A 17,271-nucleotide genomic window follows, 5' to 3' on the forward strand; every position below is an offset into this window, starting at 1 on the left:
ACTAAAATAGTCAGAAACTTCAACCTAACTGTGCATGGTCTCACATTAATGTTCTCCTGTTGGTTAGGCTTTAAGTATTAGCACATGAAGAGATGCTCTGACAGCATATGGAGTTCATACCTTTTCACTCCACACCCCCGATTTAAAAATGAGAGCTCAGTACTTTGACCTTCTATCACCCAAGTATCATACAAGCCACCCCGATTTTTTTTTTATTACTGTTGTTGTTATTTTGTCCTTAAAAGAGTCATAATTCATGCTTGGAAAGCTCATATTCTCTTTTTAAGGAAACTGTTTGATTTTTTTTCTAACTGGCCCAATTGGTTGAGAAGTTACGGTACGTTAAAGAGCACTTGTAAAATGTAATCAGATGAGTTTTAAGGATTGTCGAGGACTTTTAACTTCTTACCACCCCTGCAGGAGCTACCCATCAGCTCCTTAGGATGCTTCCTCTCCCTCGATCCTTTTCTATTCCTGGTGAATTAAAAAAAGGACAATCCATCATTATGATAGAGAGGAAATGATGTGCAGGTTGTATTTGAAAGAGGATGTGCACGTTAAAGCAATGAAAGATACCCATAGACTGCATCCAACGATGGATGCAAAATATTCAGAGCTCCCCCTACTGGCTGCAGCATATTTGACATGGATTTAAATAAAGGTAACAGAACAAAACAATCTGGTTTCACCCCGCTTAAGTGAAGTTAAATTCTATTTTATAATATAAATTAGAAAACAATCAGTATGTCATCTATTTCACATCGTATCAGACCATGTGGAGTTCTGATCCAGACCAGCAGCTGTTTATCATCCTGGTGAGTGGTCATCTTGCCCGAAGCTTCAACCTGTAGACATCCTTATGAGGCAGATGGAGAACGATGTCCATCTGCAGGTTTAAAAGCTAAACTTTTTACCAGATTTGGCTGAAATTCTAAAGGGAAATTTAACCAAAACCCTGTGCAAAGAGATAATGAAACTCTGAAATGAACGTCAGCAGAGTTCAGCTCCGCCTGAAGGCTTGACTGAGTCGAGCCTGGATGATCTGATTGAACCTGAAAGAAAGGAAAAGAGGAGAATAAATTAATGGGAGAAATAAAAGGTTATCAGAGCAGAGGGACACAGGAAATGGGAGATAAAGATAAGGAAAGGAGGAGAGGATAAAAGGAAAGAGAGTAGAAAGTTAAGGAGGGGAAGAGGAGACGAGGAGATGACAGAAGTGTGATAATACGAAAGGAAATTAAAGACTAAGAAGATGAGATAAAAGTGGAGACACGTGACGAAGAGGAGAAAAAACGATGAGGAGATTAGATCATTCAAAGTAGAACAAAGGAAGGTTAAAAATGGAGAGTAAAAATATGCAAAGTAAGAGGGCTGAAGAATCTTAGATGGGAAAAACTCACATCTTGGTGCGTCATAAAAGTAAGTAAGTTGATATGCAGATCTCAGTAAATGATGGACTGCTCCTTTAACTCAGTGAGCCTCAGATTAAAGATTTTCGTCTTAGGTTTCTTCTCTTTATTTCCCCTGAAGTCCAGTTTCAACAAATCTAAAGAGTTGAGATTATAGAGGCCTCAGCTAAACATAACTAGCAGCCTGAGGACACAGCGACGCAGATTTAATGAGTCGAAGCGTAAAGATGAAAAAAAATCCTCCTTCTTCTGTAAACCCCCACTCTGAAATCATCTTCTGAACATTTCTAGGAACATCGAAGGGAATATGATGACCTCCTTAAAGGTTGCTCACCATGGCGATGAAACGATGACATCTCTGCTTTTCATGTCAGGGTAGACGTCAGAGCCCTCGTGTTAGTCTCAAGTGAGTAACTCCAGAGGTCGTCTGTGGTTTCAATCTGAAGTCATCTGTCAGGGCTGAGGCTCACGCTTTGTTCTTCTGAGGAATTATAAATACATGTTCATCACTCATTGAATTTTATACATACATCAGCCATGGAGGCGGTGAGTTTTGTGTTTTATAGAATACAATAGAAAAGAAGTCACAGCAGCAATCAAGAAAATAAAAGTAAGAAAGTTTACAGAAAGTGCAAAAAGGTCCATGAATAAATAAATGCTGACAGCTTGTCCATCATTGTCCATTTCAGCCAGCCTCCACCTCCACAGGGTCCAGGACTGAGCTTCTTCAGCAGTCGGTTCAGTCTCTGTCTCCTGGATCCTGTCTGCTAACAGCAGGTGAAGCTCTTCCAACATGGCGTTGGTGTCTGGTGTTAGCTCTGTTAGCCATGTCTGTGAATAGCACAATGCTACTCTGCCTTCTGGTATTCCCTCTGTTGCTAGGTTAGCATGGCTAGCTTGTCCATCTTATTAGAGATAGATCTTACGTTCCCAATAACGATGGATGGAAGGACAGGTCCATGTCGTCACTTCTTTGCTCACACCTCTGAACCAGCACGTCGTCCTCACCTCCTTCTCCTCACCTTGTGGGGAAACATCCGGCCTTGCACCAGCTAGCATTGACATGCTACAGGCTGCTAATAGCTGATTACACATGTAAACAATGCAGCCATGGTTACATGTAGGATCTCCAGACAAACACAGGAGCAGAAAACATTAAAATATCACTGAAGATAAAACCAGTTTGGTGTCCATGACCAACAAATGAGCCATACAAAGTAATGATCCACTCCAAATACAAAGATGACAAAAAAAGAGACGAAAAAATTACAAGACACAGACGAAGAAGAGAAAGCTGTCGCAACAGGCAGCCTCATCCAACAGGGCAGCAACTAGCAACCCACGTATTAATAGCCCACGTTTAAATAAGGGAGAAGTTAGAAACAGTTTTTACTCTGGACCCATACTGGAACTCAAAATCATGCAGAGTTGATACTCACAAGTGCACAAAAAACCTTGAAATTTCTGTTATTTCTGGCCAATTTTTTTGCCCAAGTTCTGCAATCCAGTTACATCTAGAGCTATAGGTCGTGGAGTAGCTCCCCCACCCCAGACATGGCACCAGAGTTTCCACTGCTGATTCTCCCCACTCAAATCCAAGGTACACGAACTAACAAAGGGATCGTATCACATGGTCCTGAGCAGTACTGATTAGCACTGAGGCTAAAAAATGTCGCTTTAAGATGCATTTCAACCAAAGGGTCCAGGAACTTATGATTACACAAAACAGGACAATGAAGCCCTGGAGAAAAAATACAGGTACAGGCAGACAACAACCAGACCAGCAGAGGGCAGTAAGACAACAACAAAGACCTTTCAGCGAAAGTGGCACCATAGAAAGAGAAAGACAAGCCATGAGCATAGTTTCAATTGCGCCTTGTTTTACTGTGGATGGATTTGTTGACATTTGGAAAGAGACAAGCACTATTGACTAAGTTGGTTGAAGCCATTGATAATAATATATTAACAAAAATATTATATAATTACTTAAAGAAAGACAGAAACAAAGTGTTTTCTTTTTCTCATTCCCTGCTGTGATAAATTCTTGATTCATTGCCGTGTAACATGACAACACAGGAAGTATTTGTGTAAATAACGAACTAAGCACTCCTTCCTCAGCTGAAAATGTGCTGAAAACAAATCCCTCCTAATCTTACATCACCAAAAAACAGAAGTCTCTTTGCAGTTTCTCGTGTCCTGTGTTGTCTTGGCGAGGATCCCTCGGCTTATCCACGCTTCTCCCTCCTTCTCCCCCGAGTCCAGACTTACAGAGGATGAGGAGAAAATGATGAATGAAAGCTTTGATAGCGTTTTGGAAGCAGATTCAGGAGGCTGGTCTGGATTTTTGATTGGCTGCTGGTGTAAACTGGGATAAAGAAATAAAGCACATGTTGGTTTTCATTCACGTCTGTGGATAATTCGGGGATTAAAGTCTGTAAATTTGAGGAAAACGCAGCCATGGTGGGTAAAACTCTTAAATCCTATGAGCTCTTGGTGCAGGTAGCCACGTGGCTCTGCAGGCTGTGTGAATAAAGTTATTTTATTTAAACACTCGGTGACAGACATCGGTCCCTGCGGATTATGTCACAGCTCTGCAGAGTCCTGAAGTCTCTGAGCAGATTACGAATCAGGCTGAAAATAAGTGGGAGATGTGTGGGAGAGCAGCTGGAGAGGTGATGAGTGTGTGTGTCCATATGTCAGTGCAGATGAGACACTCTCGGGACTGTGTATGTGTGTGAGTGTGTGAGTGTGTGTGGGTGGGGTTGAAGAATCAAGTTTTCTGTTTGTCTGTTTGGGCCTATGCTGCATTTATAACCTTTGCACGATATGCTTCATCCAACAACACAGAAGCACATACTTTCCCTCATCCTTCCCCTGATTTCTCACAGGTGAAGAGAAGCTTTTACAGGTAATTCTTTTGTCTCCTCTTCCTGACTGGAAAAGGTTAAAACAATGCCGGATGTGCACGCAACTTGGGTGCAGAAGCACTGTGGAGTATAATGGTTTGTCAACTGACATGGGGAAGTTAACCACCAAAAAACACATTTTAAACTACATATCATCACTTTCACAGATGGTAAACAGCTCCCAGCTTTGTGAAACAGCAGTGAGTGGACAGAAGAGATCAGCAAGTGGACAGATATTAGGTGGACAGACACTTTTAGCGGAGAAACCCAGCCTGTACCCATGGAGCAATTTAAACACACAATCACTCAATGCTAATGACTACATTATCCATGGACACTTACCAGACTGTGACAGACCTGGATGTAAACACGTGTCAATAAATCAGAAACTCTCCCAGACAAAACAACAGCACAGACTGCTGAGTCTGAGACCAGGTTCATAATAAAAGAAACAGAAAACTACGTCCAGAGTTAATTATTTACCTGCAGACGCCACTGGTGTTTCAGTGTAAAGTGTGACCCTGTTAACTGGTGACTCTCGGCCGTTAATTCCATAGACTATATATAGAGTGGACAGCGTGGCTCCGCCATTTATCTTTGTACAGTTTTGAAGCCAAAATACCGCCGTCACAGGCGCCACCATTGTAGCAGTTTGGAGCCAGAGTCTGTGCAGTACAGACGATGAGGGATTCTGGGAGAATCTGAGTGGAGCTGGGTGACAAAAATAATAATTATTTTTTTCTTTTGAGAGTCTAATAACTTCCTGACATATTTTACAATCCCCGAAAAAAATACACGAGAACGGCAGCTGTCAATCATCGTTAAACGTTATGTAAAACCTCGTTTTTAACCTCGAATAACCAATGAAAACAAAACTTTTCAGGAAAAAGAGGACTTGGATACAAGGCAGCCAAATAATATCTTCAAATCACCACAACAATCGGACGTGAGAAACATTTCTGCGAGGTGTAATAATTTTTTAAAGTTTGACCACAGCCCAACTGGAATGGCAGGAAAGCCGCATTTTTAAACCTATACTGCAGCCAGTCACCAGGGGGAGCAGTTTTTGTGGAGACCTCACTTCGAGCCGAGCAAGCAGATGTCCATTTTTTTTTTACAGTCAATGGCCGTTTTCGAGTTCGCAAACTATACTAGCAGTGCGTACTGATTCGACCAGAATGTAGTATGCAGTATGCTGTATGCGAACAAATCTCAAAGTTGTAGTATGCGAAAAATACCCGGATGACGTACTGATTCAGGAAAAATCCACAGTATGCATCGGACCAGTCTGCTTCGCCTACTGTTACCCACAATGCGCCTGGTTCCATATCAGATGTGAAAATGGCAGAGAGCGGAGCAACAACAACCGGAGTAGCGGAGGAATATAAACATAAGAGCCATTTTTTAATCTTTAAATCCTCATCATCTCCACCACTGAAAGTTAATATAAAATGCTCTCTCTGGCAATATTTTTGCAGATAAGTTACTCGTAGTTTGTTTATTTTGTACATTTTCAATAAAGTTTTTTTGGGAAAAAAAGTCAGCCTTAGCCAACTTCCGTTTTCTTCGAACTGAAGACCAGTGTGGAATACCATAAAAATAACCCAACTGAACAGTCATACTACATACTGTAGTATGTAGTAGGCAGTGCCTACTACATACTACTTTCATAAGCAGTACGTAGTAGGCGAATTCGAAAACAGCCTATGATAGCTGAGAGTCACCAGTTAGCATGGTCGCTGTTAGCTCCAAAACACCGGTTGCTCTGTGACGGTCAGAACTTGATAGACGTTTCCTCTGTTGTATAGTATCATTTTTAAAAACTGAGCACAGAACAACCGTACATCTTTGTGCTACTAACAGGTCGAATTTAGTGTTTAAAAAACACCAACTCACCTAAAGGAATGGAGCTAGGCACTGCGTCTGCGGCCAAGATGTGTGCGCATTTTTATGATGACGTAGACTGATAATCCCTCTTTATGGCTGTTTCCCAAAGCCCAGGTACCTTGCCTTGACTTTGAAGGCAGTGCCTCCAAAGCCACTTCCTTCCAATCCAAGGCAAGTGCCCTGCCTCTGCTCAAAAGGAGATGCGAATGTTACAAATGTATAAGTAATTGGACATTGTCTCACATAACATGTGTTGCACTGTGGACAGTGCTTGGAAAGTTTATACAAACGTGGGAGTAGACCGTATGCTCAAGAGGCTACAAATGTTGTCATGGCTTGCTTTTTGCTTTTTGCTTTTTTAAAGTCACATCAGTGACACTCTGCAGGTGCAGCTTCTCAGTACTTATAGTTACCTGAGTGACACACAAAAGAGTTAAGTGGTGGACATGGTACAAGTTGTTATTTTCAGAGGTGTATTTTGTTACTTACATTTGAATTTGAATTTAACTGACTGCACCGAAACCGACAAATATCAAATTTTAAGAAATGTTTCAATTTTTTTTTTTCAAATGTATGTTATTCTTCATTTTTTTCAGAGTTAACGGGCTAATAGTGTGTGTGTGTGTTCAGAGGGATAACAAGGGCAGCCCTCTGCCAGTCTCACAGGCAGGTATTTACTGTGATTTGGCTTCTTCTTTTTTAACACCTCCTGCCTGTTTTCAAAGCTTTGGCTTCTCTGCTGAAGTTCACATCCCGCCTGTGAAACTGTCAAATGGAAAGAGAGGAGATGAGAACCAGAGGCAGCATTTTAAGAGATGATGAACTTCTCAAAGGTTTTTAATAAACTGTGAGGAAACACTAGATCCATCAGAGAGAGACGAACTGTGTTATAACTGAAAACACAGGAAGCATGACTGGATATTTCTTCTGACTGTGCACAAAATGAATCACAATGACTTCTTAAAGAGGCAGAGGACATCATACAGAATGAAGACACAAGAATTCAGACTCTTATTGATTAGTTTAAGATTGAAAATCCTCTGTAATTCTGCAAAAAGATCCTAAACAAGCTACACATCCAGGAATACACAGAAACGCCTAAAACAAATGCAACGACAGAAACATGCTGCAGGAGGCAGAAACAACTGAATCCTCAGAAATCATTCTGCCACAGCACAAAAGATCCAAAAATGCACAAAACAATAAATCAGCTGCTGAAGTAAACTCAGACAGCACAGGAATAATCTTAAAGCTTTTAATGTACATACCTTTAGACAGAAAGAAGACCTCTGGCTCCATCTTGTGGACACTTGGCAGAAAAGAAAATAGATCAAGAAATATCCTGTTTCTTTTTAGTCTGATAATTTCTCCCTGGATTAGTGACACCTGGGATAAACTGACGTTTTTATCATCCTGCTGAGGCTCAAAAGAGACGGCACAGAGCATGATGGAAAGACGATAAATTATTACATTTTCTCACAAACACAACCTGTATTGACTAATTTTATGTGATAATTGAATAAGATAATTAAATCTGATTTTGATTATACATAGTTCTTGTTTTCTGTTTTAAAAATTCTACCGATTAGATTTCTATTCTCATAATTTAACCTGATTGTTAACATTGGTTAACATTTTTAAACACTCTGTTTATAAAGCAAACTGAGGGGGATAAATGTGTACCAGACAAACGATGAAGATTTTAAATATTTTAATGAGCAGCGGAAGAAATGATAACAAGAAACATGTCAAAAAATAAAATTACTTCCAAGAGTCATCCATATTTAAAAAACAAACAAACCATAGAGTTTAAACATCGAACATCTCAGCTTTATATTTTGTCCATCAGCCAGGTCACAGTCCTCGTGGCTAAGGTATTGACTTACATAACACAGGTAGTAGGGTCATTTTAAAGAAACAGACATTTTCATGATAAATTTTGTGAATTTACAAGAAAAAACTCAAAGGACAGCAATATTCAAGTCAGACATTCATGAGAATAAGGTCAGTTTTAGTCTAAGGTTCACCATTGTGAGAGCAGTCTGAATAAAAGCGATCTACAGCGTGCAGCATTTTATGAAATTACTCTTTAAGAAAACTTGTGAATTCTGAATCGCGCTCGAGAAACTGTTCTGTATAGAAGCCTAATGATGATCCTGTCTTTCATGTTTGGTTATCAAACCTCAAATCTGTTGACTCCTGGTCTGGCTCCGCTCATTCTCTTGAATTATTGTCATAGTCAAGCTAAATGTGACTGGTTTTGGCACAGTTTGTTTTACCTACGAAGCCACTGGATGTTTTAATGTAGTTTCAGTCAACGACTTCCTGTTCAGCTCGATGACTGGTCACTTCTCTGGCAAAATTTGGAAGCTTGTATCCCTTACAAAAAAGAAGTTTATTAAAGTATGCTATTAGTATACTTATTTTCAAGACAATAAACTTTCAGTTTACTTTCGATGTACTTATCCCAGGAATACTTAAGAAAGTAATGCGTAACTTAGATTATACTTATACGTATATTTAAAAGTCTATGTATACTTGGCCTATAGTTAAAAGTATAAAGAAAGTCTAAGTATACTTGGCTTTAACTGAGAAGTATAAGGAAAAGTCTGTGTATTTGGCATATACTTAACCTTTTGATCAAGACATACAAAGGAAAAGTATAGTAAGTACTCAAACTTACATGCCTACCATTCAAGTGAATTTGGGTTGTAGCTGTGCCTATTCTATTCTGTGCTTATTCTATTCTTTTATTTTTAGGTTCAAAAACAATCAATAAAAACTCAAATATAAGTATGATGTTAAGTTCACTTAAGAAGAACTTCAGAGTATACTTACAGTTTAAAAACTATTAAACTAGCAGCGTATTGATTTTTTTTTTACTGTATTGAAACTTGAAGTATACTTAAGAGTGCACTTTCATAGACTACAAAGTGGTTTGTAAGTTTATAAGTTGTATACTTGCAGAATACTTGTAGTATTGTTGCAGTACCAAATAAAACTTTAATATGACCTAGCTGTGTACTCAAAGTTTACTACTCTTAACTTGACAACAGACTTTTAGTATTCTCTCAGTATACTTTAATGAACTAAAAGTAGACTACCATCATATAATTAGTGGACTTAAAGTGTACCAGCAGTACACTTCACAGTATACTTTCATAAACTGAAAAGTGTGCTAGAAGTATATAACTAGTAAATTTAAAGTATACATGAAAGTTTTGTTGTAGTATACTTGTAGTACAAAATAAAACTTGAATACAAACTAGTGGTGTACTCAGAGTGCACTTCTTTTAACCTAAAAAAGTACTTATAGTATACTTTTTAAAAACTATAATGGGCCAATTAAGTCCCAATAAGTATTGAAAAAGTACACTGGTAAGTAAACTTGTATATTAATATTAGTACACTTGCTGTAAAAAGTGTACTTGAAAAATACACTTTACCTTTACTTCTGTACACTTAATAAAATGAACTTGAAGTATGCTTCTTTTTTGTAAGGGATATCTGTTTGTATATGTGCCAGACTGAAAAATATAGTGAGTTGAGCGATAAGAAGAGCACCCAGTCAACAGACAGCCAGTGTTTGTCCTCAGCTGTTGAGTTTAAACGCAAGGTGATTCACTTTCTTTATTCTGAGTTTGGATGCACCAGTACGACGTTCTCTATTCCTTAACTTTAAGATAAGGCTGAGATTTTTGTTACTGATATCTGACCTAACTAGTGAGTCAGTATCAGACCGATACCTGGTGCCAGGATAGGATCAGTACATCCCAAAATTTTATGGAGGCAGCCAGCAGCTTCACTGTTATCACCATGAAGGCTCTTTGGGCCCACAAGTCAATGAAAACCTTTAAATCTGATTTATTTCTTATAGAATAACAAATGTACTGTCCTAAAAACTAACCACTTTGCAAACCTAAAAAAGTGACTTTTCTTTCTTCATGTGACCCAGGATCCCCCGTCACTGAGAAGTTTCTGTGATCTACAAGATTATTTACCATAAGTCTACTAATAATCAATCTTTTTCACTGCTCTACTGCTTAAAGTGATACTCCAGGATGGATCAAGTTGGGTCCTATCACAAGGTTTTGGGCACAAGGTTCTAATCGAGTCGTAAAACGGCTCTACCTCCGCTGCAGAGCCACAGCTGGCTACGAGGCGCTCGCCGCTTAGTGTATCTAGTCCGCGCATGCGGCGTGCCAGATATAAACAAACGCAGGTAGTCTGCCAGGACAAAGAGACACGATGAGAACTAGAGCCTTATTTAGCTGTGTTTTTGTGTGAAAGTAACGCGCTGAAAATTCTCTAAATGAAGCGTGAATGCAGACCGATATCAGATTTTTTCGGTGGGAGTCCCGTTTATTTTATTGTGTTTTTGGTCAAGTAAAATATGGCCCCGTCTGATTGCAGAGGAAACCGGCAGAGGAGCAGGGAGGGGGTGTTTGGTGCGAGCGCCCTGGGCTTCTGCTGCACAAAATCACTGCTGTAGGGGTAATTTCTGCCCTAAACCTTGTGATAGGACCCAACTTGTTCCATCCCGGAGTATCACTTTAATTCACATAGTTTTATGAACACCTGCAGCAAACAAGCTGATAGCTTCAGATTATTGAGCCTCTTGTTTTAAAGAAATCTGATTTAAATTTAAGGTCTCTGATTGATCTAAATCTTTAAAACAGGTCATTCAAAACCACAAGAATAAAAGACTCATTATAAAATCACTTCACTTTGAGGATCTTTCACTTTCTGTGGATTTATTCTTCCATTGATTCAGTAACAGTTTGAAAACACCAGCTGACAAACTCCACCTGGATTTTCACAATAAAGCAGGAGCTCTGACACTACTCTATCTCTACTTCTATGTCCACAGGCTTCAGTTCTCGAATAAACTTGACATCTGAGTTCTCAGAACGATCCTGATCCGTGAAGTCATCCTGTGGTTCCTCTTTGCAGACCGCCTGTGAGTACTCCAGAGGTAACTCGACTGGTTTATCCAGGTAACCCCCCTTCCTGCCAACTTTCGCGGCGATGCCCAACACCTGAGACGAAACTTCCCAGGCAAACTCCACCTTGCGATGGCTCTGAGAGCTCAGATCAAAGTTGTTCTCCAGGATCTGGTACAGAGTGGGGATGTACTGTGTGCTGTTTCTCATCACAAACTGGTGAATCTCAAAGAGAAGTCTCCTAGTGAGAACTCCCAGGTGAAGTTTTCTTTTTGTTTTTTGACTGGGGCCGATCGAAAAGTCCAGTCCGATCTTTTCACAGGTACTATAGCGACTGCTCGGCCTCACCACATTTCCTTTAGAAGCTGGGTTCAAGTCTTGTACATCTGGATCTGGAAGCACATAAATGAGCTCTTTAAACCACTCTTTTTTCTTTTTGGAGATGGGGTACTTTGTCATCACCGTTCTATATTTATAGTACCACTTCTCTAGCTCCTTTTTGTCTCTTGACTTTGGATCCCTTAGATCTAGATCAAAATTGTGCTCCAAGACATCCGTGACTGTCTTTCGAACATTTCCACATAGATGTCTGACATACTTTATAATTTCCAGCACAGCGCCCTTTGTCAAAGAGAGAAAATCAAGCCTCTGGCTTGCAGGGCGACGCTCTGTGGACCACAGGTCCAGACCAAGCTTTCTGCAGAATGGGTGTTGATCTGAGGCTTCCTGTTTGGTTGCTGCACTTAATTCTGAATCAAGCTCTCCCTGCTCTTCTCTAAACACCTCTTCAGTTTGAAAATCACTTTCCACATGGGCCATGCAAGGGGACTCTTGGAGAGTAAAAGGACTGTTGAGAAACTCTGCTGAGCGTCTGTCAGGGTGGCTCTCGTAGACCTTTCCTCTTGACACCATGGCGGTGACAAAGTTACGCTGCTGCGCTTCATCTAGGAACACAACTTTAAAGTTGTTTTCCAGGATCTCGGATGTAAAACTGTGTATGCTTTTTTGCATGCAAGTTGCGAATCTGTGAACTTCACACAACACACCATTGGTGAACAGCTGCAGACTCAGCTTCTCTCCTCTGCCTGCACCAACGTTAAAATCCAAACCTATCGCTCTGCAGCCGGCAAACCGGTCAGTCACTGTACTGGACTGCAGGATTTGTTTAGAGCGAAAGGCACGCCTGATCCACAAACTCTGTTTTGGAGTTTTTACGCTCTGGTCCTGATGTTTCTCTGTAGAGAATAGGCGTGAGATAGATCTGAAGGCGCGGTGCTTGCGATTAGCTTTAGGCAGCTGGGAGTTATAACCTTTTATCTGTGGTTGCACAGATGAAACAAAAACCTCCTCTTCTTCTTCCTTTATAACCACCTGTAATGCCACTTCTTCTGAGGCTTCTGATGTTTTTCCTCCCGCCTGCGTTTCCTCTGCTGCAGCCGACACTTTTTCTGCTGATTCCACCTTTGTTTCTCCTGCTGCTACCGCAAATATTTCCGCAGGCGTGTCTGATGTACAGCTCACAGACATATCTTTTTCTTGCTCTGTCTCTGTATCCGAAAGCATTTCTGTCTCAAAATCCACGGGACACATGTACGACAGATCCTTATCCTGACATATCTCTGTCCCTTTACTTTCAAAATCTCTCAGTGACGACCATCTCTTACCCTGCACAAGAAGCCCTTCCACTTCTTGGTAATCATTGTCAGGGATTTTCCTCTTCTGAAGTTTTCTCTGTTTTCGGCTCTGACATGGAAACAGCTCTTTCCTAAAAGCTTCCCTGTCTTCTTCTTTTATGCAAAGGTTCTTTCTCTCCATTATCTTATTCACTCGTGCATAAAACAGACCTTTATTCATGTCAAGACCAAAGTTCAGCTTGATCAGCTCACAAACAATCCCAGAGCGGATCCCACAAAGCGCTCTGGAAAAACTGAGCAGCTCCATCATAACACCTTTGGTGAGCTGGTCGGTGTGTAGTTTCTCTTTGGGCGCGTTTTCTTCTTGGATGAACAATTTGACGCCTAATTTTTTACAGTGTGGAAAGGAATCCTGTGTCATTTTTAACGGAGCTCTTCCACGCAGCGTGAAGGACTCGTCGACGTTGTCAGTCTTTTGATTCTCAGAGATCTGCGTGGTCTTGCTCCCAGCCGTGAGAAGTGAAACATCTAAAGTCTCATTCCTGTTCTTTTCCTTTTGCTCTGATCCTTCCAGCACTTTCTCATCCACCAGCTGAGGTAGAGGAAAGGTTTCTTTACATTTCTCATGCTTGGGCTTGATTGTGCTACACATCACCTTTGTTTTAACATGAACTACTCTGACAAATTTCTGATACTGCACTTCACTCATAGCATCCACGCCGAGGTCGAAGTTAAACTCCAGGATTTCAAATAAGAAATGGGCCTCAGACTTGGCCACACACCTTGAAAAGTCCCAGAGCTCCAGCACCACAGCGTTCGTCAGGAGAGACACGTCTAGCTTCTCCTTCTTTTCTAGCGCCGCGTTGAACTCCAAACCCAGCCGGACCGACTCTGGGAACAGGGCGCCATATTTCTTAGACTGGACGGCGCGGTGAATACGGCGCTGCCAGATGTACTCTGTGGTTTTGTCCATGTTGACATCCAAACAAAGTCAAACCTTCAAAAAATTGGATTCAGTCTTCACTTGTCCACATCTGTGACGTCGTCTCAGTCTGTTAAAGAAAAAACAGAGTTTGAGTCACACGTGTTACATGAGAAACAGTCTGAGTCCTTTCCCCTTAGTTACAACAATTTATTGAAGTCTGACTAAACCCTACATTAGATCTTTAGGGTAAAATAAGTGGTAGAAACTTATCCACTCCCAGTTTTTCAGGAGGATCTACCTCTTCTTATTTTCTAATCATTGTGTATTATTATGATTAGTTTTTTTTTTTTTTGCCTGTGCCTCTGTGGGAACAAATCGGACTTTAAGCAGCTGTGACGACTGTCTTCAAATTTAATTGTGGGATTTATTGAGGAAATCACTCCAATTTTTTATAAGTGATTATTTTCTCTGTCATTTACCTTTTGTAAAACACATCCATCATACAAAATACAAACTTCCAAAACTGGAAGCAATCTGTAATTTGTTCATGTTTGACCAAAGGCATGGTCGTCAAACAAGCAACATATTTCTAAAATTTAAATTTCTAAACAGGTCACAGTTGTCAAATTTGCCCAGACACTGGTTACACATTTTAAACAACATCAGTAAGTGTTGACTTTAGATCACCTGCCTTGATTTCTGACAGCTGACAAAGTTAGGTATCAATGCAGATTTAAGTTTAAAAACATATTGCAGAATCCCTTCAGCAAACTTTTGTTCAATTTTTTTTTTCAAATAGACCCCGACAGAACTGAACAACCTGGTAGTTTTCCGAAATGTTGTCAAAAGCATCTCTTTTCATCATACTCAGTACCATTCAGAGCTACTGTGTTTTGAAGATGTGAGGTAGTACACACCATTCACCAATAGGTGTCAGTCAATTACAGTCAGTGGCATTTTGCAAAAACTTACAAAATCAGTCATTCAAAATAAAAACTGCTTTAGTTCTGTTTTTAAAAAATGAAAATATAAAAAAGAAAAAGGAAAACAAGAAGACTGACACTCGAAATATAAGTCACAGCATTATTATCAGCTTGAACAATTGCTGGTAAGCTGTATTTAAGAATAATTTAGCTTATGAATTCAGCTTGAACAATTAACCTTTTCTTTTTAAAAAAGACATTTCAGTTTTTGATGTTAACTCCAGAGCTTCAGAGAAATCAAAATTATTAATCAAAAGAAACTTTGAAAGCACACATCTGAACTCCAGAAACTTAAATACTTGTTTGTTCCTTTAAAAAACAAAAACTTGAGTACAGTTAATAGTATTGGATTTCCCTCTGGATCGATCAAGCACACTATTGTAGAAAGTTTGAAGAAAAGAAAAAATGTTTTAAAACTACTTGGGAAGCAATGTCAGCGTTTAGACCACACACGCATATGTTTTGTTTTCCGAGCGGAACCTAAACACAACAAATGGCCGCATACTTGCTAACAAAACTTCACTTTCTCCAGTTTGGATTTTTCCATTAGAAGTGAAAATTCCAGGATTGTGAATGACACATGTAAACAGTTTGCTAGTCATCGTGCTGTCTGCGTATGATACACATTGTGTGAAATCTATTAGAGGAAATACATTACAGATGCTAACAGTTAGCCCCTCTTAGAAGAGAGCTAAAGATGCGTAGTTAGAAGCCACATTCAATACATTAATCAGAAGACTGACGACTTACCAATGAATGGATGACAAACCGGATAATCTGTGTGTTATTGTACGCAGAATGTATGCGGTCATTAAGAACTAAAATCCCAACTCCGCATGAGAGGCTGCAACCTGCAACACGCTGCTTAGCACAACAGTAACACTCAAGATAACTCCCACATTGCGGCGCGTTCAGGGACAACCCGTAAGTTCCGGTTCCAAAAACTAAGGTAATACAATCTTTGCAATAACAGTTCGTGTGTCCCGATTTCTCATGGAAGACATGGACCAGTGTGTTTTGAATAAAATAAATAAGTAATATCATAAAGTTCAATATGTTTCCGCCCGGTCTCGAACCGGGGACCTTTCGCGTGTTAGGCGAACGTGATAACCACTACACTACGGAAACTAGGTGGCCATGATGCGTTCAGGAAACCGTAGTAAACTTGAGCATCAAACACGTGAGGAACCAAAAGTGACATAATTAGATATCAATATATTTATGAATAAAGATATAAATGCAGAATTACATTTCTTTTTTTAATCAAATAAACAAATAAATTCACAAATAAGTACAAACAAGTAAATAAATAATTAAATGCTCCTATTTCATTTTTTCGACCTTAAATACTGATTGAATTACTAACGTATTACTAAATTTTCACGTTTGTTTATTTACATCTTTCTTTGTTCATTTTGAAAGAGGAAAAGCATATATGTGAACCTCCCTTTATTATCTATTTCACTATGTTCAATTTCTTGTAGGACACACAGCTTGAGAGTAAGCACTTGTTCAGAGTAGTAGAAAAAAAAATTCCAAGGAAAGTTGCATTTTGATGGATGGTCAAGTACGGTATCAACACTGTGATTCTCCCATTTGGACTGTTAAGCAACAATCAGAGGGGAAGTGTTTCTGAACTTTTTCAAACCCGATGATTTACAGCTTTTGAGTTGGGTAAAAGTACAGTTTGTGGTAGGTCTAAAACTTTCCATGGTCATTTCCTTGGTCACAGGAAGTGCTCGGACGTTTCCCGTTGGAAAGAGAAAGTGCTTACCGTGTTGTTCTGTATTTGTATTTAAGACTAGCAGCCTCAGCAACCACCGCCTCCTACAGCAAAAGGTGCATGTTTCCGCCCGGTTTCGAACCGGGGACCTTTCGCGTGTGAGGCGAACGTGATAACCACTACACTACGGAAACTCGATGTATGATGCATTCATGTACATTTTGTAAAGTTGGACATTCTCTCCACTGAAGTTTCGCAACTAAGTATGTGGAATACAGTTTAGCTGACATTCCAACACTTTTAAGCAGATATAAACACAGAAATTGGCATAGATATCTACAAAGGCCGTATTTGTAGGCCAAAAATAATATTATAAGATCAACTTCTTTAGTTTGAGTGACAAAAAATGATCAGTATCCGAATTTTCTGACCTCTTGGAAGGCATCAGGACAAATCGATCGACTTCCATCAGGCAATTTAGCATTTTAGAAGTTAGTTCCCTGTACATTTAACTTCCCATTGTTACTTCAGTTTACTTTCTTGTGGGACACACAGCTTGAGTGTAAGCACATAGCCAGCGAAAGGCAGAGAAAAACCCATGAAAGAAAAAAATATATATTTAAAAATAAAAAAATAAATATTTTGAAGTATGACTCATAAAGGAAGTAGATTATTCACGACTACTACTTCTACTACTTCATCTACTACTACTACTACTACTACTACTACTACTACTACTAATAATAATAATAATAATAATAATAATAATAATGATCATAATGATAATAAACATAATAATTTTAATTGTGATAGTTATATTTATTATGTTTATTATTGTTACAATTATAATAATTGTACCAT

General features: G+C 39.5%; 1 protein-coding gene and 2 non-coding genes across 3 annotated transcripts; all 3 read right to left on the reverse strand.

Annotated features, from left to right (window-relative positions):
• Positions 1-9,686: 9,686 nt before the first annotated feature.
• Positions 9,687-15,612, reverse strand: LOC141791186 (uncharacterized). Its single transcript, XM_074671448.1, has 2 exons — positions 15,438-15,612; positions 9,687-13,831 (listed from the first exon to the last, which is right to left on the reverse strand). Exon 2 carries the CDS (start codon positions 13,750-13,752, stop codon positions 11,044-11,046), a length of 2,709 nt encoding a protein of 902 aa, XP_074527549.1. The 5' UTR covers positions 13,753-13,831; positions 15,438-15,612; the 3' UTR covers positions 9,687-11,043.
• Positions 15,613-15,742: 130 nt separating this feature from the next.
• trnav-aac (transfer RNA valine (anticodon AAC)) lies at positions 15,743-15,815 on the reverse strand. Its single transcript has one exon. It is a non-coding gene; the product is annotated as a tRNA-Val (tRNA).
• A 716-nt stretch (positions 15,816-16,531) lies between these two features.
• Positions 16,532-16,604, reverse strand: trnav-cac (transfer RNA valine (anticodon CAC)). The gene has a single exon. It is a non-coding gene; the product is annotated as a tRNA-Val (tRNA).
• Positions 16,605-17,271: the final 667 nt, after the last annotated feature.

This window comes from Halichoeres trimaculatus, unplaced genomic scaffold (genome assembly GCF_033239565.1).
Source record: "Halichoeres trimaculatus isolate MK-OKI-2021-1 unplaced genomic scaffold, fHalTri1.1 fHalTri1_scaffold_6, whole genome shotgun sequence".
NCBI lineage: Eukaryota > Metazoa > Chordata > Actinopteri > Labriformes > Labridae > Halichoeres > Halichoeres trimaculatus.

Coding starts and splice junctions, on each gene's coding strand:
- LOC141791186 (XM_074671448.1), bottom strand. CDS start 13,752: ATGGACAAAACCACAGAGTACATCTGGCAGCGCCGTATTCACCGCGCC.